Source organism: Herpailurus yagouaroundi, unplaced genomic scaffold (genome assembly GCF_014898765.1).
Source record: "Herpailurus yagouaroundi ecotype Mexico unplaced genomic scaffold, PumYag 29, whole genome shotgun sequence".
Lineage (NCBI taxonomy): Eukaryota > Metazoa > Chordata > Mammalia > Carnivora > Felidae > Herpailurus > Herpailurus yagouaroundi.
Genome location: NW_024412377.1, coordinates 34,854,102 through 34,879,035, shown reverse-complemented (window position 1 = coordinate 34,879,035; position 24,934 = coordinate 34,854,102). Strand labels below are relative to the sequence as shown.

Below are 24,934 nucleotides of genomic sequence, written 5' to 3'. Positions count from 1 at the left end.
TTAAACAGAGTTATGGGCTCTAGACCTGACCAAACGCTGTAAAGGAGCCAATCCCTGACGTAGTAAATGCCAGGGACCACGCCCTATACTTTACTGAAGTTGTCAGTCAGTCCCATGAGATTCACAAAAGTTGAAAGAGTCATCATCCTCATGTTACAAGAGAAAACCAAAGTTTAAAGAGGTTACTACATAATTCTTCCAAGGTCAAATGATCAGAAAATAGCAAATCTGGGATTCAGACAAGGGTCTCCCTGACGTACCACTCCAACTGTTCTCAAAAAAGATTTTGTTCAATCAACAAGTAAGAAACGCTGGGAATAGCAGAAACCAAGGGAGACACGATTTTCTTGCTGTCAGAGTAGATGCAATCGCATGACAGTCATTGAAAAGTGATAAAAAAAAAATACTGAGTTCAGAACAAAATTGAGTCTCAATTATAATTATATTGGAACATGGAACTTTCGAAGTTCAACTTGATTATTTCTGCTTTTCTACATAACGTTTATTTTTAAACTGTCTTTTTTAAATGAACTGACATAACATCTCCTGCTTACAAAAGATGATGCACTGAATTTGTTGGGGGAGAAACAGAAAATTTTCAAAATTTTTTACTGATTATTTCACCATATCCCTACAACAATCCAGCCAGGTACATAAAGAGGATACTAATAACTTTCTTGACTCTTTTTACACGTAGAAAAACTGAGGGACAGACAGGGAAACCCACGTTAGCACATTCAGTTAGCAGGCAAATCTGTCACTAGAATCTGGGGTACGGATTCTTAGGGGATAGGAATGCTCCATTTGACCAAGATGTTTCTAGAGTTATTATTATATTTGCTTGTCAGAGCCTGAATTTTGATAACGATAATGTGAAATCTAGTTGGAAAGAAAACACAGTGGCAAAATTAAAAATTCTCAAAACAGCCTCTTACTTGTTCAATGTTATAGCCACTGTAGAGAGCTGCTAAATATCCTCCAACAAAGGTGCCAGCAGGGAGCAGATACAGGTAGTTGTATTCTGGGGGGTCCGTGGGACGCTTGAACATGTCCAGCATTCTCTGGGTCACCAGAAAGCCACCTTATCAAAGTAAATATAAAACAGAAAGAGGTATCTCATTTAGCAACATGATTTTTAAAGTGGTACACTTTTCCTATTTTAAGCACATCTTTATCACCTAAGGATAAATATAATATTAAGTAACATTTTAAGAGCTCAAAATTAAGTTAGGCTATTACTCAAGCCAGTTCCACTGAATGCAGGGAACCCTATATTCAAAAACAAAATTTGCGACCAGGGTGCAGCACCAACTATTTCTGCGTGACTACAAGTAAACAGGCATTCAAACAGCTTGGGAACGCAAAAGATCAAAGGCTAGTAATTTTTTCTAATAAGTTTTTCTGTTTGTTAAACCTATATTAAGTGATAAAAGAAAACAATGCCATATTAACAGGCACCAGATTTCTTGGACTTATTAACTGATTTTTTGATACAAAATAGCATCAAATGAGTTTATACAAGTGATGGGCCAGGCTTTCAGTTTTCAGGAACACAGGCCAGGATAAGGCAAAAGGCTAAAATTTTATCTAAAAGTATACCCATTTAGAGATGTTACGGTGATAGCTACAAGTCAACTTAATTCAAAACTATGCATTCAATAACTTTCTAGTTAACCTGTAGCAAGACAATCATTCTGTTTGTTTATTTCGGGGCACAGGGGAAGAGGGTGTTCTTTTATCAAATGGTTTCTAAAAATTACAAGTGGGCAAAATAATTTTTCTTCACAGAGAGCATTTATGATCTGAGTGAGACCATTTTTAAAGGCACAATTAAATTCTTAAAATCAGAATGTCTAACACTCCAAATGTCTATATCGGTTTATATTTGCTTCTCATGTCTCCATTAAAAGCAGCACTTGGCGGGGGGGGGGCACGCCTGGCTGACTCATTCAGAAGAGCATGGAACATGCAACTCTTGATCCTGGGGTCGTGAGTTCAAGTCCCACGTTGGGTATAGAGATCACATAATACATACATACATAAACAGCACCGTGGGTTCTTTTACCACCATTGCCATCGTACCTGCAATGTTGACTGAGGAAATAAACGTAGCAAGAGCAGCAAGGCCCTGAGAAGTTGTGGAAGGATACAAATGTCCTCCCATCAGTGCCAACCCACCAACTGCAGTCAACCCTAAGAAGAAAGAATCAAGATGGTGAACAGGCATAGTGACACAGCCATACCCAATTCATAGCTGCAGGATCTCACATGTATAGACACAAAGGAGAACGTTCCCACACAACACTGTCACTCAAGTACCACTGTGGGCAAAAAGCTAACAAATGTTTTTCCTCTTGCATAAAAATTCAGTCTTCCTTTAACTTTCTAGCTCTGTTCCCCCATAAAGGTATAAATCAATAACGTTATCAAAAAGTGGATAAACTGCTTCTGAACTGGAAGTAACTTGGCACGAACTATAAATACATGATGGTGGAGCCGTAACTTTGAACTTTCCAGAGTACAGTGCCTCTGGGAATGAGACACGTTCCGTGCAGACACCCTGGACACTGGGCCTCCAGCACTGCTGTCAGGGCTGTGCAATGGTGCCATGAGACTTCCAAGCCAGGGCAGGTCCAGGGTGGGTCTTGTTCCTAGATCTGAGTCATCACAGGGGGCCAAAGAGACCAGCTCCTGGACAACTGTGTGGACCGCTGCACAGACCACCATCAAGACTCACACCAAAAAGAAATGCCTGATGCTACTCTGGCTGGCCAGCTGGGCTTCCTGTTCCAAAGACTTCATGGTGAACCTGAGGATAGGTATGGCTTGCTGCGCGCAGACTTGCTGAGCTGAACGTTTAGATGAATCTAAGAAGAGCTCCTAATGGATGTCACAACTATAACTCTGTGAAACAGTGGTTTCCAAATTATAACACAGGAATCCCTTCTTTAAAGGAAATTGTAGGGGCGCCTGGGTGGCTCGGTAGGTTGAGCATCCGACTTCAGCTCAGGTCATGATCTCACGGTTTATGAGTTCGAGCCCCACGTTGGGCTCTGTGCTGACAGCTCAGAGCCTGGAGCCTGCTGCAGATTCTGTCTCTGTCTCTCTCTCTCTCTCTCTCTCTCTCTCTCTCTGCCCTTCCCCTGCTCGTCCTCTGTATCTCTCTCTCTCAAAAATAAAAATAAACATTAGGGGCGCCTGGGTGGCACAGTCGGTTAAGCGTCCGACTTCAGCCAGGTCACTATCTCGCGGTCCGTGAGTTCGTTCGAGCCCCGCGTCGGGCTCTGGGCTGATGGCTCAGAGCCTGGAGCCTGTTTCTGATTCTGTGTCTCCCTCTCTTTCTGCCCCTCCCCCGTTCATGCTCTGTCTCTCTCTGTCCCAAAAATAAATAAATGTTGAAAAAATAAAAAAAATTAAAATAAATAAATAAATAAATAAATAAATAAATAAACATTAAAAAAATTTTTTTAATAAATAAATAAAAATAAAGGAAATTATAATTGAAAGAAATAACAATGGTTCTGCACTGCTTGAGATGGGAGCAGCCCAAAGGCCTGACACTTACTTGCTCAGCCCCTTACTTCTGGCCCCATCCTTGCCCCTGTGGGAGCCCAAATCACCACAACCACCGCCTCAGATGCCAAGCCATACAATTTGTAAACAAAGACTTTATAAACCTCACTGAAAGTGGCTGGAGAATTGAACAGCCCATGAAAACCTAAGATGAGGGAAGACAAGAGAGGACCAAACCTGAGATTGCATTAGTCACAGACATCAGTGGTGAGTGGAGAGCAGGGGTCACTCCCCAGACGGTGTGGTAGCCCACGATGCCGGCCAAGCCAAAAGTGGTCACCATCTGGGAAAAGGCTAAATTGGGCGCCGCAAGGCCCAAACCCAGAATCCCAGTGAGACCTACAGAAAGAGAAGAGTGTGAGCTGACATACAATTAATTACCTCAAGATTAAAAGCACACACATGCACGCACATACACACAAGCATGTGAAATAGTCAATCCTTTTAAATTCTGCACCCAATAATGAGATTTGCCAATAATGAGATTTTTTACACATTTCATGATGGGAGTGGGGGGGGGGGGTTTAAAAGGTATTATGAACAAACTCAACTTCCTGACTGCCACCTCTCAAAATAAAACAAGCTATAAAGATCTAGTAGAATTTATGAGTCACCTGAATAACAGTTTCCCCATTGTCCTCTTCCCTGTTTTAATTTCCATTGACAATGCCACATGTGTTTATACGAGTGTTTCTGTTCCAGAATTACAGACCTATACAGATCTACCAAAAAGCATTTCTACTTGGGCAAGACACAACCTTTACAAGACAGGACTTTTTTGAAGCCAATTTCATGTCACTCAGATTTGGCTAAGGAAGAGGGATTTTAAAAGAGTAGGAAGGATTTCATTCACTCCAGCACCTCCCCAAAACATATGGCTTCCACCCACCCGGGACAGAAGTTTTGCAATTGCTCCTGAATCTGGACTGGACTGCTGGCCAGGGCAGTCAGCTCCAGCCTCAACACCAAGTCAGCAAACAGGATTTTACAAAGAAAAGGAAAAAAAAAAAAAAAAAAAAAACAAATTAAATTAAGAATGTGCAGAATACAAAGTCAGCTCTGAACATACATCTTTAATTATTGCCTTTCTTAATAGCAAACATGTGGATGGCTGTTCTGCAACAGAAGGGTTACCTAGTGGTCAGTAAAAATAATGCTAATGGGGGACCAGGGAGCTGGAATTCAACTTTCTGAAATAAGGTACTTTTTTTCCTTGATATGAACTACTTCTTTCTAAGTGGCACAGCTAGAACATCTAAAAATTGACGTTAAGTTTACTTTAAATCATGTAATAAGACTGCAGTTTTAATTTATATTTCCCTACCCACATATAAAATTTCCAGGGTTCCAATGCATGGCCCATTAACCATCTGGAGGTAGAGTTAGAATACTGTTTTGTGTTCTAGCTAAACATCAGAGAAGCTGTATAGAGCTGTGGTGAATACATTTCATGGGGCGCCTGGGTGGCTCAGTCTAACTCTTGAGTTCGGCTCAGGTCATGATCTCATGGTTTGTGAGATGGGCCCCACTTCGGGCTCTGCGCTGACAGGGTGAAAAGCCTACTTGGGATTCTCTCTTTGCCCCTCTCTGACTCACATGCACTCTCACTCCCTTGAGCTCTCTCTCTCAAAATAAATAAATAAGCTTAAAAAATATATATATGGTTTCATAAGCCAGAATGCCTCGTTCAAATCCTGGGTCTACTGCTCCTTAGCTGTGTGATCTCAGGCAAGTTACTTAACTTGTCTGTGCTACAGTATCCTCATCTGTAAAAGTATTAACCCTCTCTGTCCTCAGCTGGAAAAAGAAAATAATAAATAATATGTGCACCTCACTGAGGTCTTGTAAGAAGTAAATAAGTTAAGGCATATGAAGTGTTTAGGGCAATGCTTAGCACTCATTAAAGGACTACATTAATCGAGAAGCACTAAAGTATCCATCTTTTGTTGGGCATCTAAGATAAAAATCACATATCTGAAGGTTTTTTTAATCAACTATTTAACAAACTAATGTCTTTTCTATAACATATTTAATAATGTCAAATATGCTATTTCTATAGTCTTTGTAACAGAGGAAAAAGAAGAGAAAGAGAAAAAAAAGAAAGGAAAAAAAAGTAAATCATATTCTTTGAAGAATACTATTCAAATAGATTCCTAACACACATGTAAAAGAAAAATACTTGTTTTTATTATTACGGAGGAAGTTTAAGGTAAAGAAAAACAAGTATATGGCCATCCTTTCATTCACTAGAATATGCTATTGTCATATCTATTAAAATGCAATAAACCTTGACTTAACACAAAACAAACCTAGAAAAATAAACCATCATATATGCCTCATTCTATTTCCTGACAGATCTCAAAGAGAAATGGAAATTTACAATCTTTCCAAAAATCCTCTGCAGGTACAATATAATAAGCTGGTTTCTTTTTTTCTTTGACAAGTAAGTGCAAGTCGGGACATGGCCCCATTTATTCACCATGTTCAGAACTAGAGGCTTTTCAGTCATTTTGCTGAGACTTGCTCTTTATTCAAGGAGAGTTACACATTTCGCTTTCAAACATCTGGGCTCGCATGGGAATTTGGAGAATGCTGAGGCTACAAGAATTGTGTGCCTGGTGCTGGTCCTTAATTCTTTCTAGTTTGCTTTTCTTTTTGCTTTGGCTCTAAGTAGATCTAAATATTTTTAATTCATTCTATGAGAGAAACCAATTTAAAACCAAATGACCATATTTCAAACTCAAATAATTCATACCCAGAATGAATATTTATCACTCTTTTACAGTGACTGCTTAATGTTTTCGTTAAGATGAACTGAAAAGCAGAGAATTTGTGTTCAATTGTAAAGAAAGAAATGAAAATTTAAAACCTGAATTTTTTTACTAGGTAAATAACTAGGATGTTAGACAAACATTCAAGGGCTAGATCTGTATCGTACTGTTGATTCTTCAATGCAAACATTTGGTTCCCTAGGCTTCCCGATGTGCAGATGATCACAAGTGATGTTTTACAACCCACGAAGATAGATAAATAAGTAACTACATTTACGGGCACTTAAAACCAACACAATCCAACACACATCACTACTCAATATATTTGATGGAAGATAAAGCTATTAACAGCTATATTTTAAATGTTTTCTATGAAAGGAAAGCATTAACAGCCTGTATATGCTTTCACACACATTCATTCCAGGATCTGGCAAGCACCTGTATAATGCCACAGAGGTGAGACAAGTAACACGTTTAGGAAAACTCGCTTCTAACAGGCCCACTTCCTAATGGAATCCAAAGGAGAACAGTATTTCGTTCGCTAATTTTGACAATTGATACATTTCTTACAAAATCCAAATAATTAGGACTCAACCCTAAGGAAGGGGGTCCTCACCTGCTGTATACGCAGAAGCCGTAGTCATGGTCTTCCTCAAGGGCGTGACCGTAGCTGCTTTTTCAGCTTCCAGCTCAGCCACTGTCTTCGGTTTTACTGGGGCACCTTGAGGAATATTTTTCGGAGTGGGAGCGGGGAAAATCACTTCTCCATCCTAACAGAAATTAGAAAAACAATGTTAAAAGTCAATCCAGCATTTCAAAAACACAGAAGATAGTGACAGTGCTGGGGGGGCGGGGGGAAACAGCTGTTCTTTTAAATATAATTTTTCTGGGCCTCCTGGGTGGCTCAGTCGGCCAAGTGTCTGACTTCAGCTCATGTCATGGTCTCATGGTCGGCGGGTTTGAGCCTCACGTCAGGCTCTGTGCTGACAGCTCAGAGCCTGGAGACCTCTTCAGATTCTACGTCCTTCTCTCTGTCCCTTCCCTTGCTCGTGCTTTGTCTCTCTCAAAAATAAACAAACATTAAAGAAAATTAAATACAATTTTTCTTTTAAGATTTTTTTTTTTTTTATTTTAGAGAGAGAAAGAACACAAGCACACGTGTCAGCAGGAGAGGGGCAGAGGGAGGAAGAGAGAATCCCAAGCAGGCTCTACACCCAGCAGGCAGCCCAACTCAGGGCTCAATTCCGCATCCTTGGGACCACAACCTGAGCCAAAATCAAGAGTCAGATAGATGCTCAACTTCCTGAACCTCCCAGGTGCCCCTAAAGATTTTATTTTAAGTTATCTCTACACACAACACATACATTTGTAATGAAAATGCAGGAAGGATTGGGTCTCTTACCTTCATCACTACAGTTCCTCTAATGACATGACCCATTGTACCAAAGTCAAAGTCGTCTTTCACTTCAAAATAAAAGTTATCTTTGTCAGGGCTGATGGCCTTCAGGAGCTTGGTGATGTTGTTGGAATAGAGGGTGCTGGCCTGAGTGGCCATTCGGCTGGGAAGGTCTGTGTAGCCGATGTGAGTAACTCCCTACGTGAACAAAAATATATAGTCTGAAAGGTCTAATCTGGTCTGTTCACCTTCCTGCTAGGACAATACGCAGTCATAGCCAAGGCTAAGCTGTGAAATTATGATCTTTGTAAATATGCACACATCTCACAAACAAACAGTATATTTCAAAAAGAGCTTTAAATGTGCCTATTGTTAATTTTAAAAAATTTCAGGCCTCAGTTTCTCTGAACACTTTGAGCTTTGAGGCATAAATACTCTCTTGCAAGTCACTATGGTGAGCCATGGGACATTGTCCACAGAGAGAAGCAGCTGTTTCCTATACCTTGTGAACGTAAAGTTCTCCTGGCTTCGTGGTTTCAAAGTTTCCGCCAGCCTCAGCAGCTAAATCCACAACAACTGAACCTTCCTTCATTGACTCAATCATTTCTTTACTAAATAAAACTGGGGCTTTTTTACCTAATAAAATGGAAAGAAAACAGAACAAATTACATTATACTTTTTTAAACTCTATTTTCTAATTATTACAGTAGTCTCTGGAGGCTCAAAAATGTAACATCTGAAATTTAACTCTTTCAAGAGACCCAAAAGTCTATACACAGGTGGAAATGGTCATCCTCTTCAGGAAGAAATATGGTCAGTACAAACTGCAAAGCCGATATGCGGGAGGGAGACGTGTGGCTAATAAGCCAGCCTTTCCGTTTACTTACTCAGCATGGAAATCTCAGCACGGCTCTTCCCCACTGATTTACATTCAGCACCACTCATGAAGACATAACCATTTGCCTGGGTTTTTTTTTTTTAATGCATACTAAGCTATTAAGGAAACTATGTGCACCTGAACTGGACAATCCATAAGGATCACAAAAGTCAAGGGGAATACTCACTAGCAATTTACCAAATTAAAAAATGGAATATTTTCAAACATCTTAACAAACCTCACCAGATTTTCCAACATGTTAAATTAATCTACCTTCATTTAACACAGGATAACTTCAGGGAGTGACAGAGAAATGCCATGAAATGAAAACAATAGGAAATGCCAACCTGGGATTGGGGTTGGAAATCACTCATACACTTTTATTTCCCCCCAACCCTATTTATTCTGCCTCTGATGAGTCAAGCCCTATACCTGGTGCTCAGAATATACTGGTAGGTAAACAGAAAAGATCCCTGTTCTTATGGAACACTCTAGTTATGACACAGTTCACATTTTAAATTCATTCACTAATTCTTACATAGAAGATAAAGCACCAACCTAACGTATTAGTATGTTCAAAGGGGGCCCACAATGTCAGTATATTACCGTGTTCAAGTTTCATAAAACAATAAATACCTAAGCCAAAAGACAAAGGACATAAACTTGTGAGATTGGTAGTAGGAAAGTAGAGTTAATAGCCTAATTATCTTTATCTTCTCCTCTTTTAGTAAGTTTTCAACTCTGTGTTTACAGAATTTAGTAAAAGTACTATCAATTTTATAAATGAAAATTAATTTCAAATGAAATTTCCATTATAATAATAATCTGTTTTTCAATCTTCTTGATTGGAACACATATGGGTTTAAAAAAAGAAAACTAGGTGCTCGAGGTGAGCGGAGCCAGAGTCGAGACCAGAAGCCGAGCTCGGGATCTGACAAGATGGCCGGGCTGCCCCGCAGGATTATCAAGGAAACCCAGCATTTGCTGGCGGAACCAGTTCCTCGCATTAAAGCAGAACCTGACAAAAGCAACGCCCATTATTTTCATGTGGTCATTGCTGGCCCCCAGGATTCCCCCTTTGAGGGAGGGACTTTTAAACGTCAACTATTCCTTCCAGAAGAATATCCAATGGCAGCCCCTAAAGTATGTTTCATGAGCAAAATTTATCATGCTAATGTAGACAAGTTGGGAAGAGTATGTTTAGATACTTTGAAAGATAAGTGGTCCCCAGCACTGCAGATTCGCACAGTTCTGCTATCGATCCAGGCATTGTTAAGTGCTCCCAATCCAGATGATCCATTAGCAAATGATATAGCAGAGCAGTGGAAGACCAACGAAGCCCAAGCAACAGAAGCGGCTAGAGCATGGATAGGCTATATGCCATGAATAATATTTAAAATCGATCTGATCATCAAGTGTGCATCACTTCTCCTGTTCTGCCAAGACTTCTTCCTTTTTTGTTTGCATTTAATGGACACAGTCTTAGAAACATTACAGAATAAAAGCCCAGACATCTTCAGTCCTTTGGTGATTAAATGCACATTAGCAAATCTATGTCTTGTCCTGATTCACTGTTGTAAAGCATGAGCAGAGGCTAGAAGTACCATCTGGATTGTTGTGAAACGTTTAAAAGCAGTGGCCCCTCTCTGCTTTTATTCATTTCCCCAAGAGTGGTTAAAGTATAAAGCACTGTGGATGAAGGTAGTGGTCAGGGTTAGCTGCAAGGGGTGTGGGTGTTTTCTCTTTATTATCTTTTTTTTGGTGGGGGGGGGGTGGAGAGGTAGTTTTAATTTTATGGGCTCCTTTCCCCCTTTTTATGGTGATCTAATTGCATTGGATAAAAGCATCTAACCAGTTCTTTAGAATATGCTCTCTAGCCAAGTCTAAGTTTATTTAGATGCTGTAGATGGACAAGCTTGATTGTTTGAACCAAAATGGGAACATTAAACAGACATCACAGCTCTCACTAATAACATTGTGACTTTGCTGTCAAATACAGAATCCTTCCTTCAAAAAAAGCTTGTGACCATTTTGTATGGCTTATCTGGAAACTTCTGTAAATCTTATGTTATAGTAAAATATTTTTTGTTATTCTACTTTGCACAGTTTATTTTACTGTGTCTCATTTTCTCAATGTGACAATCGTATTTAAAAATTAAAACTGATGGAACATTCTGTTTTGGTCTTCACCATCTGACAAGTCGAATGACAAGAGGTGGATTTTGCCTGTTTCTTTTCACCGATGCAAACTTGTGTTAAGATATCACTGAATGGAGTATTTATAAGCTGGCCCTGAGCATGCATAAAGCATTGGTATCTGATATTTTTTTACCTCCTAGAAATTTGAAATATGTGTTGTCTGATTAGATGATCATTAGTGTCTTGCCATGATGTCTGAAAATTACTGTACAGGAGAGTCACAGCAAAGCAGCCGTTGTGACTGGCTTTGTGTAGGACTCACATGTTGTGCCACACTTGTTTGTCTGGCATTTCGGGTATGACCTCTTTCTTAGTTTTTGTCTGAAAACTCCGTGTGTGACCACTGGTGTATGATACTATTAGGAAACACCAATCTGATAACCATCTGGGGTTTGCGGAGACATTTATGAGTCTTCCTTGTAGACCTCACGAGCAGACCTCAAGCAACCAGCTTGCATAAGTGTCATCCGAAAGGTTTCTTCCTTTGTGAACATCAGATCCTCAGTTCATGATTCTTATTTTCATCCTTCAGTATTTGCTCTGAGAGCTATTGCTTGATATTCAGTAATTTTGTCTGCATTGATAGAGTTCCTCCCCTCAGAAAAACTGTTCTTTCCCACCCGTTTCCGTATCTAATTTCTGATCCTTGTTATTTTTAAGACATCAGTGTAGCCAGTCCTAAGTATGTAAATATTAACCTGTGGGTTGGAACCTTTGTCTTGCAATTTAAGGTAATGGATATTGTAGCCCATCTGAGTTTCCCCTACTCTTTATTCTCATAACGTCTGGAGTTTCTTCAGAATGTGGTGTATTCTGTTGTGCTTCTATGTAAGATGAAGACTTATCTATTAAAATTACATTTCGACATAAAAAAAATAAAAGAAAAAAGAAAAAGAAATATTTGTGGCACATGTGGGGGAAAAAAGCTGAAAAGATAACAAATCGGTATTTATATAGTACCTCCCTCTTTCTCAATGCCAACTTTATACTTCCAAGATAAAGTCCAAATTCTAAGCCTCCTATTACTGAAGGCCTTCCTCCCTGGGTCTAATCACTCTTTCTCACATTCTCTCTCATTACCGCCCCACTGGACCTTCTGCTCCAGCCACACAGGGGTAGCTAGCTGCCACACAGTTTGTCGGATAATCTTTTGAGTTTCCAAGAAAGAGCAAGAATAAGGAGATATTTTCCCCAAAGACAATACTCTGACATTCTGGTGGTTTCATCATTTCTCAAAATTCTCTGGAAATACTCCTTTCATCTACTCTCCCCACTACAGTCCAACAAAAGCTTGAATATTTAAACTTTATTAAACATAACAATCTGGGGATGCAAACCACATACATTTGAGGACTCCTCCCCACCCCCAAAAAAAGGTTATGCTGCTCAGCTCTGCAGTAATTTAAAGCTACAGATCATATAGGTGCATCCACATAAAGTGGCAAATTTAAAGCGCTAATGTGTGCTTTCTAGGTATTTACCATCATCCCCCTTCCTCTTCTCTACTCCAGAGCCTCTTTTCCATTAACCAGCCTCTTGTTTGCTACAGCTTTTCCTCACACCTTACCTGTACCCTCCAGTCTCAGATTGATGTGCCTTTAACTGCAATTTGGATCCGGGCCCACCCCCTTTGACTTCTAACTGCACTAACTGTATAGCCATCAACTTCACAAATTTGATTTGGCATCTAATTAATTCCTCCTGCCTTAAAAATTCTGGATTCCTTCTTTTTAAGGATCAATTCCAGGACTGTAACCCTACTGACTTTACAAGACCTCAAGTGGCCAAAACCATTTAGGCTCCCTAGAAAACATCCTATATATTACCTATTTGTCTTTGATTTTACTCACTCAACCTTCACAAAACAATTATGCAGTGGCTGACACAACTTTAATGCGCACACACATACGTACACACTGGCATCTTAACAAAAATAATAAATATTCTGTCCATATTGTCACTCTGAAATTCAATCACTTTTGAAAGGATAAGATATTCTTTCACATAATTTATTTAGTGTATAGTCAAATAACTAGAGGATGAGTTAAAATTTAAGTCACAGAGGAATATTTAAGATACGTTAAATTATTACAGATAAAAAGCACACAACAAAATAGTATGTATATACTACTGCCATTTGGTAAAAAAATTTCACATACATATTATGAGTGTTTGTATGTATTTTTATATATACATATACTATACTACATATCTTATATAGTTTCTAGTACATTCTATATAGCATAACATTTAACCATACCAGGGTATCTTTAAATGCTAAGAATATTTTCTTCTTTGTGCTTTTCCTTATCTCACAAATCTTCTATAAGAGCTAGTTTTAATTTGGGCACCTGGGTGGCTCAGTGGGTTAAGTGCCCAACTCTTCAATTGGGCTCAGGTCATGATCTTGCAGTTAGTAAGCTTGAGCCCCACACTGGGCCCTGTGCTGATGGCACAGAGCCTGTTTGGGATTCTCTCTCTCTTCCCTCTTTCTGCTCCTCGCCTGCTCATGCTCTCTCTCAAAATAAATAAATAAAACAAATTTAAGAGCTAGTTTTAATTTTATAATTTAAAAAATCAATAAAGGCTACAGGGAATACAATGATGAATAGAACAGTACAGCTGGCTTTTAAGCATTCACATGTGGATTAATTTTTTTTTTAATTCTGGAAGTGTAGAAATGAAAATTGAAAACAGAAGGGGAAAAAATAGAGCCAAAAGAGGAGCAGGGTAATACATAAAAGTTCCAAATGAGAAAATCCTCAAAAGAATAGTTCAAGAGGAGGAAAGACTGAGAAGGAAATTTCAAAATACTATCTTACCCTGATGTCCTCCTAGGGCAAAAATGTAATACATGATAATGTGGTATCACAAAAATGGAAGCAACAAAAGGAATAAGATGATTAGTTAGGTATGGAGGGGTGAATCTACTACCGGACTTCAAATTAAACTTTAAACTCTATACATCAGAATGAATTATAAAAAAATCAACCCTTGGGGTACCTGGGTGGCTCAGTAGGAAGAGCACAAGACTGTTGATCTTGGGGTCATGAGTTTGAGCCCCACACTGGGTATAGAGATCCCTCAAAACAAATAAAGTTTTTAAAAAAGAGAATCAACCCAAAAAGGAAGAGAGAAGAAAGAGAACCTTGGTGAATAGCCCTCTAGTCTTTGGATTAAAAAGTATTTTCTTGGGTGCCTTGGTGACTCAGTCACTTAAGCATCGGACTCTTGATATTGGCTCAGGTCATGATCTTGCAGATCATGGGATCAAGCCCCGTATCAGGCTCCCCTACCCATAGTACATAGCCTACTTGGGATTCTCTCTCTCCCTCTCTCTTCCCCTCCCCTGCCTGCATGCAAAGTGCTTACTCGTATTCTCTCTCTCTCTAACTAAAGAAATAAACTTTAAAATAAAGTATTTCCTAAAGCAATTGGGAAAACAATAGATTTAAGTATGAAAAAAGTACATATTATCGTCCTCAAAAATAAATATGACAAAAAATATATTAAAAAGCTCACAGAAATTTAAATAAAAACAAAACACAAAGATCCTAATAAATGAACAACAAATATAAACACTCAATTCTAAGAGAAATGGCAACAACTAAATTTTTGTTTTAAATGTTCACCCTCCTCTGGGTGCCTGGGTGGCTTAGTCGGTTGAGTGAATGATTCTTGGTTTTGGCTCAGGTCACAATCTCGCCATTTGTGAGTTCAAGCTCCACTTGAGTTTAGCGCTGACAGTGTGGAGCCTGCTTGGGATTCTCTCTCTGTCCTCACTTTCTGCCTCTCCCCTGTTTGCATGCTCTCTCTTTCACTCTCTCTCTCTCTCAAAATAAATAAATAAACTTAAAAAAAATGTTCACCTTCATAATGAATCAAAGAAATGTTGAGTTACAAAAAGTGAGATACTTTTTTTTCTTTGCCTCTAAAACTGAAAGAGTCAAAAATTAATAATAGGGGCACCTGGCTGGCTCACTCAGAATATGCAACTCAGGATTTTGGGGTTATAAGTTCAAGTCCCATGTTAGGTGTAAAGATTACTTAAAAATAAAATCTTTTAAAAAAATCATAATGTTGAGGGGCGCCTGGGTGGCTCGGTCAGTTAAGCATCCGACTTCGGCTCAGGTCATGATCTCTCGGTCCGAGAGCTCGAGCCCCGCGTCGGGCTCTGTGCTGACAGCTCAGAGCCTGGAGCCTGTTTCAGATTCTGTGTCTCCCTCTCTCTCTGCCCCTCCCCTGTTCATGCTCTGTCTCTCTCTGTCTCAAAAATAAATAAACGTTAAAAAAAATTAAAAAAAAAATCATAATGTTGAAATGAAACAAGTAGCAGGATGATCTATTTATGAGATTATGGACTGCACAAGTTTCAGGAAAGCATAGTTTACAAACACGTATCAACTGGCCAAAAATGTTGATATTCACTCATCCAGTAACTCTACTTCTAAGATTTTATTAATCCTGGGGAAATAAATGAAAATACACACATTGGAATGACACAGAAAAAAGGTGAGAGCATTATTTTTAATTGGCAAAAACTGGAATTAAATGAAAAGCCCAACTTTTCGGGAACCATTAAATAAAATACGGTACATTCAAACAAGAAAATTCTATAAAACCATTAAAATATATTTACAAAAATGTCTTTTTTTTAATTTTTTATATGTTTTTTATTTATTTTTGAGACAGAGAGAGACAGAGCATGAGCAGGGGAGGGGCAGAGAGAGTGGGAGACACAGAATCCGAAGCAGGCTCCAGGTTCTGAGCTGTCAGCACAGAGCCCGATATGGGGCTCGAACTCACGGAGTGTGAGATCATGACCTGAGCTGAAGTCGGATGCTTAACTGACTGAGCCACCCAGGTGCCCCATTTACAAAGATTTCTTAATGACTCATCATATTATATCAAGGGGAAAATTTATGATATAATATTATATGTAGAAAATGAGAAAGATACTGTATCCTGATCTAACATGATAAAAATGCATGGAAAAAAGGATGAAAGGAAATGGTAAAATGTTAATAGTATTTTTCATTAAGTAGAGAGATGATGGATGATCTTTACTTTCTACTTTGTATTTTCTACTTCGTACTACATTTCCAAAAGTCACATACTATTTTTATAAAAAACAATAATAAAGTACTCCTGCGTAATCACAACCAGTTTCTTCTTTAAGTTGAAGACACAGGTTCAGAGTTGTACTAGAAAATTAAAATAACTTAAAAATGCCATCAGACCAATCTATTTACTTACCAACTGAAAGGCTTCACTCAACGTTATGTGCCCTCCCTACAGCAAATGAAGCTATACAGTTAGGACAGCCTTTCAAAGAGTGCTTCTAAAACACTTACAAAGTGAGTCAGAGACTAAGGATGGATAACAAACAGGAAGATTTTTACAATATAAAACATAGAGAAGAATATACCCAATGTTTAATACAAATCCTACAAATATAAAGAGATGTCCCATATACCCCAGAGATAGTCTGGTATAGATTTTAGACACAAGAATAAAAGGCTAAGTGATCATATCAGATCTTTCAAGACATAACTGTAGAAGATGTCAGAAGAATTAATAGAAGAAGGCAGAGGCACCTGGGTGGCTCAGTCAGTTCAGCATCCCGACTCCTGATTTTGGCTCAGGTCGTGATCTCACAGTTACAGGGTTCGAATCCCTCATGAGGCTCTATGCTGACAGCGGGGAGCCTGCTTGGGATTCTTTCTTTCTCGCCCTCTAACCCTACCCCACTCTTGCTGTCTCTCGCTCTCTCGCTCTCTCAAAATAAATAAATAAACGTGACAAAAAAAAAAAAAAGGTGGCAGGTAAGAGTTATGTTTGTTTTTGGTTTTGTTTTTGAGGCAAGCACAATTGGGCTTTCCCCTTTTGATTGCTCATTTCTTTTAATTTTATAATTTTATCTGCCAAAGAGGAGATATACAAATAAACTGAAATTTTTACACTTTCTCAAACCAATTTCCCCCAAAACAATAACAAAAATCAATATGACAGAAAAAATTAATGAGAGAATTTTTTTAAATGTATTTCCTAGCACAATGCAAAATGTGGATGAAGGATTTGGCATGATGTACAACCTCATGAAATATTTCTTGGTGCCTTCTCATTCTTGGACATTAAGTTCCCTGGGAAGATTCCTCGGTCCCCTCCCAGCTGGGAATCTATTTTCATACTGTAGCCAAAACAATGGTAGGACAAAATGCACTCCCAGTCATCATTCAAATACGTATCCATTTATCCACTCAAGTAATATTTAGTGCTTACCATGTGCAGACTGGATATGAAGGAAAATTTTCCTTACAGCTCTGAAGACTAATATTTTAGGACTGAAAGAGGCTATATTCAAAGGTCAGTAAACAGTTTTATTATCCAAAATAGCTGAGGTATTTAATAAAGCAGTCATCTAAAAATCTGTGTGGTTTCCCAATTGGTTGGCCATTATTTAGGGTGAGCAGGGATGGCATAGATGACTGTAAGGTATCCTTGAATCTCTGTGTACACCAAGAATTGACTATAGACTGAAAACATGCCTCACGCGTGCACTGTTTCTAGATGTATGCATGTATGGCCACAGAATTCACAGAATTCTTTCCATACTCCTGTATTTTCTCATTAAACAAATACTAAGATGAAGTTTTAAAAGTATTAAAGCTAGAAACTTCTAGAAAAGATTGCTCCTCTCTAAAAACAGCTTCAGGGGCATGTGGCTGGCTCAGTCACAAGATCATGAGTTCGAGCCCCACGTTGGGTGTCGAGATTATTTTAAAAAAAAGAAAAAGAAAAAAATAGCTTTAACAACTATGGCTACGTAGCAAAAGAATCATTGGCTTCTCTGTAGCACTAATTTCAAAAAAAGAGTGATTTAGCTTAAACTAAATATCAATGGGTAAAGATTTATCAGAAAGTCTTACAATACATTATACTTCATTAAATGAATCAGAGCTAACCTAATCATCTGAAATCAATAAATTCTCAGATTCTACCTTACTGGGAAAAGAATTAAGCCCTCACAGACAACTTTAACCACACCAAAACAACAACAACAACAACAACAGCAAAACCCAAAAACAAAATGAAACAAAAAACCATTAAGAGGAAACCACTAAAAATATTAAGAACAACAAGACACCAAAATGAAATGGGTTTACCACAAAATTTTGATTCCAAACAGCATTTAGCATTATTTACTGGGATTACTCTATAGCATGTAATCAGATGGGGAAATTTCTAACTTCCTGAACTTCTAGCCAGTGAGGTGTCAGATTAGACAGGCTCAAGAAAAACCTTCTGCTTTAACAAGATCATAGTATATTCAACAGTATAGTAGCAAAGAGATAAAAATACAAATAATAGGGGTGCCTGGGTGGCTCAGTCAGTTAAGCATCTGACTCTTGATTTTGGCTCAGGTCATAATCTCTGGGTTCTGAGTTCAAGCCCCACATCGGGCTCCATGCTGACAGTGTGGAGCCTGCTTGGGACTCTTTCTCTGCCCCTCCCCCGCTCGCACACAATTGCACACTCTTTCTCTCTCAAATAAGCTTTAAAAAAGAAAAAGAAAAAATACAAATTAAAGAATACATTTATCCAAACCAAGATAGATTTCTCCTGAATAAGTACTAAGAAAACAAGGATAATTATTAATGGAATGCAATACTATCCAGACTCAGTGGAAAATACAGCATGTAAAGACATTGTGAACTACAGCATTTACATATAAAGAAATATCATTAGAAGACAACACAGTTTTGCACTGAGCATTGTTGCTTACCCAGCACCCATCTCCTCCTCTTGTCACTACTCTGATTTCCATTTTCTCCACACAGTCCATGAACTTCAGGAGAAATAACCTCAGACACCACTCCAGATGCAGACTGGCCTAAGGATAATCTCATCATATTATTAGTGACCATTTTGAAATCCAGATGTAAGCCAAGGGGCATCGCATTGTCCTGCCTCCACCAGCTGGTTCAGGAATGGGCACGAACCCCACTAAGGCCAATAAGAACAAGGAAAAGTTTACTAAAGGCTTCTGAAAAAGTCGTTTCCTTGCTCTTCAAGAGGGAGCCATCAGAACTGGCCTTCCTTCCAGATGTCGTGTCCTGCAGACTAGAGGCCCCACACCGCTGCTGCCTTCTTTCTACCACCTCAGAGCAGGGCAAGGTGACAGACTACAGGAGCACAGCCAAAGTTCCCCTGATGTCAGCACACCTATCCACACTTACAAGGGGACTTTCTTCGGATACACGACCCAAGAAGTTTCCTTTCTTATTTAAAGCAGATTGTGTTGGAATTTCTGCTTCTGACAGCCAAAGGTATGCTAACTGATACACACGAAATTCTGGAATTTCAAAATCACAGATGGGGTTAAAGCAATGGTTTGTAAGCTATAAAGATGTTACAGATAAGGACAAAAAGTTTCTTATACATATATATATATATATACATATACACACACACACACACACACACACACACACACACAGGTAACTGATTATGTAATAGACAGGAAGTGGCAAGAAACTGCTGAATATTTGATCCACTGATCTATCATCTAATGGGTCTGTGATTTTTTAAATTTTTTTGTTTGTTTATTTTTGAGAGTGAGAGAGAGAGAGAGAGACAGAGAGTGAGCGAGCGCACAAGTTGGGGAAGGGCAGAGAGAGAGTTCCCGGGAAGACACAGAATCTCAAGGGGGCTCCAGGCTCTGAGCTGTCAGCGCAGAGTCTGATGCAGGGCTCAAAGCCACGAACTGTGAGATCATGACCTCAGCTGAAGTCAGACGCTTAACCACTGAGCCACCTAGCTGCCCCTGGGTCTGTGATTTAGGCAGCCTCACGGTGCAGACAGCAACATACTGATTCAACCCCTTTATCTATGTTATCACCGGCTAGGCTATAGACAGCTATGTTCATGAAAAGAGATTCTGACCCCAGCAGAGTACTTTACTGGTGAATTCTGTCCACGGAACTAGAGACAAATTTTCTCTGCACAATTAATTATTTGTATTAGGAACTAGAGAGAAACTCAGGCCAGCAAAACCTTGGCTTTTACAAACTGAATACCGTGATATTTCTAAATGTAATACTTACGAAATAGGATTAGTCAACAGCATATTTTAGCAAACTGGAGAAATCCCTAAAGATCTGTTTGAAGAAAAAAAACCTAAAAACAAGTTTTTACCTAATAATTAAAGAACACATTTATAAAAAATTTTAAGGATCATCTTAATCATTTACCTCTCATAGCTATAAATTTGTATAAATAAAAATCATAATTAGTCAAGATGTTACCATGGTTCCATAAATGATGGGAATTCTTAAAACACTAAAACAGTCTACCAAAGTTAAATGGTAGCACAAACAGGAAATGTATAATATTTTTATATAAATTATAACATTGTGTTCTCTCCAATGCATGTTTAGCATTTTGCTACCAAAATGCCTTAAAATAAAAAAATGAGTATTTATTACACAATCTGATTTAACTAGTTTTATAAATAATTAAAAGATTCTTTATAAAAATAGAAACATTTTTTTACCATGTTATTTATTTCCCATATTATTCAACTTAGGCCAGAATGAGATTAATTGACAAAAGAGCCTTACTGAAATGCGTATCTTCAGAAAATTCAGTTTTTCAGGGACTGCCTTAGACATTCCATGTAATCCTTGAGAATGTCTAGACCTTCTGTTCACAAAGTCAGTAAGTTTTCAGTCCTGAGTACCATGTGCAGGACCAGACATCACCCGTGGCAGGAAAGAGAATGATGCTAATGCTCTCTCTAGGCCAGGCCCTGATCCCTACACTGGCTTTTTTTCTTCATCTATTCAATGAATCAGCTCTGGGAGATAAAAATGTTTACCTCCTTTTCAGAGATGAGGAATCTGAGGTTCAGAGAGACACATCAGCTCTTAAGCAGAGGAACTGGAATTTGAATCTACTTTATCTGGCTCTAAATCCAAGATCTGATCCCCAGTGAATACATTAAGCATAAGCAGATAAAATTACAAAGCAAGAAAAAGGAAAAAGCTATTAGCTGTTCACCAAAATCCATGTTTGTTATGAGCTGAACTATGTCCACAGAAAATTCATACGTTGCAGCCCTAACCCCTACTACCTTAAAATATCATGATACTGGGAAATTGGTGAATTCTTTAACCACCTTTAAAGAAAGGTGATCAAGTCAAAATGAGCCCTAATTCAATCTGACCGACATCCTTAAAATAAGAAGAAATGTGGATTAAAAAAAAAGAGACACCAAGACCACGTGAGCACAGAGCAAGAAGAAGACCATCCACATAGAAGACAAAGAAATCTACATAGAAGACCATCTACAAGCCAGAGAGAGAGACCTCAGAAGAAACCAAACCTGCCTACACCTTGGCCTGGGACCTCCAGCCTCCAGAGCTGTGAGAAAAGAAATTTCAGTTGTTTAAGCTGGGATTTTGTTACGACAGCCTTAGCAAACTGATGCAATGTTCTATTATTCCTGGGCACACAGCTAGGAAACAATTCCCAGCTTCCTTCACAGTTAGGGTTGGCCATGTGACTAAGTCTTAGCCAAAGAAATGTGACGAGTGGTATGTGCCATTCGTAGGTATCCTATGTGCATTCCTCTATGTACCTTTCCCTCTGGCCGGCTGGAGGAGACACGGTGCCTGCAGTGATCTTCAGAGCCTCATCATGATGATGGCGACACTGTCATACCTGAATCCCCAGATGACCACGTGAAGGAGAGATGCCCACCAACATGTCAACCACCCATTACTGCTAACTGAGCAAGAAGTAAATTTCTATCACGTCCAGGCTTTTGTGCTGATTTGTTATAGCAGCCAGACCACCCTAACTGACGCTGAGACACAAGAAAGTATAGGGAACGTGGAAAGAAGGAAATACAGAAACACATGTGGAAGGCAGTACTAGCTGTTAGCAGTAACTCCATGGGGTGTTGCTTCCCCAGGGATGGCCTCAGCCTCCCAATCCTTTTCAACTCAGGGACTGCCAGGGAGGGAAACACAACTTCCAATCTTGCAACATATGTTTGGAGAAATAATAGACCAAACCAGAATATAATTCTGTGCCATAAATTTTCCTAACAAACATTTGTTAAATTCGGCCCAATAACTCACTAGGCGTGCTCAAACACACTCTAAGAAGTCATGACTGATAAATGGTAATGGGACACTCCCCAGTCTTGGCATCTTCCTCTTGATGACAAGTTGCCCTGTCCGTGTTGAAAGCTACAAAGAGGTGTGTAGACAGCCTGTGGTTACCAACCTTTGATGTTGCAACACTTAAGTGTTTCTCTCTGTCCTTCAAAATTCTGAAAACAAATGAAACTTCGTAGAAGTAATATTAGAAATTCCATACAGTCATACAATACATTTGAGGGAGGGGAGGGTGGCAGATGAATCAGGTTAGTCAGTAAACAAAGCAATAAATAATTCAAAAAAAGTGAGAAATGGCCGATCTATATGAGCTTTGTCCTGTCAGATCATCATGCTTACAGAGAAGGAAAAGAACAACCTGAACAATAAACCTTTACTTTAGGCAAAAACTTTGTAGAGTTGTCAAAGCCGTGTTGTCTTTGTGGAATTTCACAAATGGCAAATGTTATCACCATATCACTTATTCTCCTGGCTGAAAGAACAAGTGTGAACATTACTGTGAAAAATTATTTTTTTGTACTATATTTCTGCTCTTTATGAAAGACAGATTTCAAAAAGACAAAAGTAATGTCAGATAAAGAACCAATGTTGATTTTCCAAGGAGACCGCAAAATTTCTCCGGTTTGGTGTGATATGCGTAAGGCCTGTATTTTGGGGAAAACAACCCCCCGCCGCCCTGCCAATTCTCTAGAGTCACGTAAAATTATCACAAGTGTCCTTTGAGGGGTATATTCTACAGACCCTATCTAGTGTAGATAAAAAGTATTGTTACCATAATCTGGATTGTGCCTAAAAAGAGGTCCAAGTATATATGGACTGAGATATTATAATTTATAATCAAGCAACGACTATCTTCCCTCCTGGCTGGTAGATACTTTCTAACTCCAGGACAGACCTTCTACTACTTCCTAAGTCTATCTCCTAAGAGGAGCTAACCACCTTAAATTGCAAACCTGGCAAGTGTCCTAGTTTTGACAGTTTAAGAAAGCTAGGTTCCCAGTCTTAGGTTAGCCTCTGCATTATTCCCATCCAAAAATGAGCCAACAGAATGTTCTCTCTCTCATTCCTTGGATAGCACTGGAAAAAGAAGAGACCGTACCAACGGAGACCTAAGGAAGGCATCCAGGAACATTAGCTCAACAACTTTTGCTGAACCCCTGCTGTACACAGGGCCCTGTGGTAAGCACCCACCATGACAGATCTTAAGAAGCCCAACATATGCTGCATGGGGCCACTAGGGGCAATGAGACTGGGAACTATGGGGAATCCATGGCACAGGCAGAGAGTGCTGTGGGTGCAGAAAGAGCAGTGTTTACGGATGAGTAGGAGAGAGCAGAAACCGCGGAGGAAGCAGTAACTGGGTTAAGCAGGATTTCAAAAGGCAGGGAAAGGCAGCGATAGCATTCCAAAGAGAAGGAACAATATGTGCAAAGGTCTGAAAGTCCTTGGCCTATTTGAAAAGACAATAGCAGCCAGCATGACTGAAATTAGGCCCAGAGAGTAAGAAATTAGTTTAACATGAGGCCCGAAGGCGAAATGAGACTAGAAATTAAAAGGCAACAGATACCTTACCAAGGAGCATGAACTTGAAGGCACGGTGGGCGGGGCTTGTAAGCCAATCCTGATCACTTCAGGTGCCTTGTCCAATGATGGTGGGAACCCCAGTGGTCCAAGTCACTGCCATCATTACTAAACAAAAAACCCAGGCTTTCCAGTAGCTATGGTTCAATTACAAAATAAGGGCAAGACCTGAGGAGGGGGCAAAGAGGAGAGCAAGAAAGGTGGAGGAGCTTACGAGGTTATAATTTTTTAGTGAGACAGTCATCAGGAAGGTTTTATATGGAGAAGGTTGTTTCTGTCAGAGGAGATTTAGCATGGGCACCACAGAACTCCTCATTCTTACACTGGGACTTAGGTGAAATATGCCTGACAGAGAGGTAGTGCTAAACCATACGATTCCTCCTCACCCCACACCACCCCTCCCTAACTTACCCATCACATTTTCAACCTGATTCAGGTTTGAAACCTGATTTCAACCTGATGAAAGATTCCAAGTGTATGGAAAGTCTAAAAGGGTGCCAGAACAATAAAGATGCTGAAAAATCTCTTTGGTTGCAAAAAGTTTAACAGAAAAGATTGTGAGCACAGCCTGAACATGACCAAAGGTGGGGCTGCCTTCCTCTTTAACAATAGCCCCAAAGGGCAAAGAGCTGGACAGGAAAGCTGAGAGCTTTCCCTTGTGTGCACAGCACCACAAAATGGGACTGTCAACTCTATCCTGAAGCGACCTGTGTTAAATGACACTCCAGCCTTTAACCCTTCACCCAACCCAATCTAGGGAGCCAGATGATGGCACGAGGCAGCAAAATAATTAGTGAGCTACAGAAATATTTCATTCCACATCCAATCAACATAAATATACCATTATTTTTCTTTCAAGCCCCTGGACTTGGAGGAATGAAAATTTACCAACTCTGTGAGGTTGCTACCTGAAGCTAGCTACCTGCCCGGGTGCCCCTCTCGGCATTCTCATCCATGTCAGGTCTTCAGGGCAGCCTCCAAGGCACCTGGATCCTAGCAAGCAATCTCAGCTTGAAGGACTTTTGACATTTGACTTAATCTCCTCTGGATCCACTCAAGGAAAACCTGAGAACAACTGTTCCAAGAGTCTTTCATGAGCTCAACACACCATCAGGTGACCTATGCAAAGGCTCAGGACATAAACCAGTAAACGTTTAATGCCACGGATGGTTTTTCAAAGGGTGTTATGCCTTTATAGAATCTTTTCCTCTTTTTGTTTTAATGCTCATGCTTTATGCTTTCAGGTCTCAGTTCCCCAAGCAATATGAAAAACCTTTAGAAAGATCTTCTTCCTTATAATACATTTTCTTTCTTTCTTTCTTTCTTTCTTTCTTTCTTTCTTTCTTTCTTT

At 39.4% G+C, this 24,934-nt stretch overlaps 2 protein-coding genes across 7 annotated transcripts in view; one reads left to right on the top strand and one right to left on the bottom strand.

Annotated features, from left to right (window-relative positions):
• Positions 1-24,934, bottom strand: part of NNT (nicotinamide nucleotide transhydrogenase) — a 97,911-nt gene that overhangs the window by 41,676 nt on the left and 31,301 nt on the right. For all 6 annotated transcript variants that reach the window (XM_040496622.1, XM_040496640.1, XM_040496631.1 and 3 more), the window contains 6 exons: positions 8,243-8,376; positions 7,747-7,938; positions 6,961-7,114; positions 3,751-3,912; positions 2,083-2,193; positions 936-1,081 (listed from right to left, as the gene is read on the bottom strand). In XM_040496622.1, coding sequence (XP_040352556.1) covers positions 936-1,081; positions 2,083-2,193; positions 3,751-3,912; positions 6,961-7,114; positions 7,747-7,938; positions 8,243-8,376 — 899 coding nt within the window. The remainder of the gene's footprint in view (positions 1-935; positions 1,082-2,082; positions 2,194-3,750; positions 3,913-6,960; positions 7,115-7,746; positions 7,939-8,242; positions 8,377-24,934) is intronic.
• On the top strand, positions 9,505-10,171 carry LOC121044414 (ubiquitin-conjugating enzyme E2 N-like). The gene has a single exon (XM_040496666.1). It carries the CDS (start codon positions 9,557-9,559, stop codon positions 10,001-10,003), a length of 447 nt encoding a protein of 148 aa, XP_040352600.1. The 5' UTR covers positions 9,505-9,556; the 3' UTR covers positions 10,004-10,171.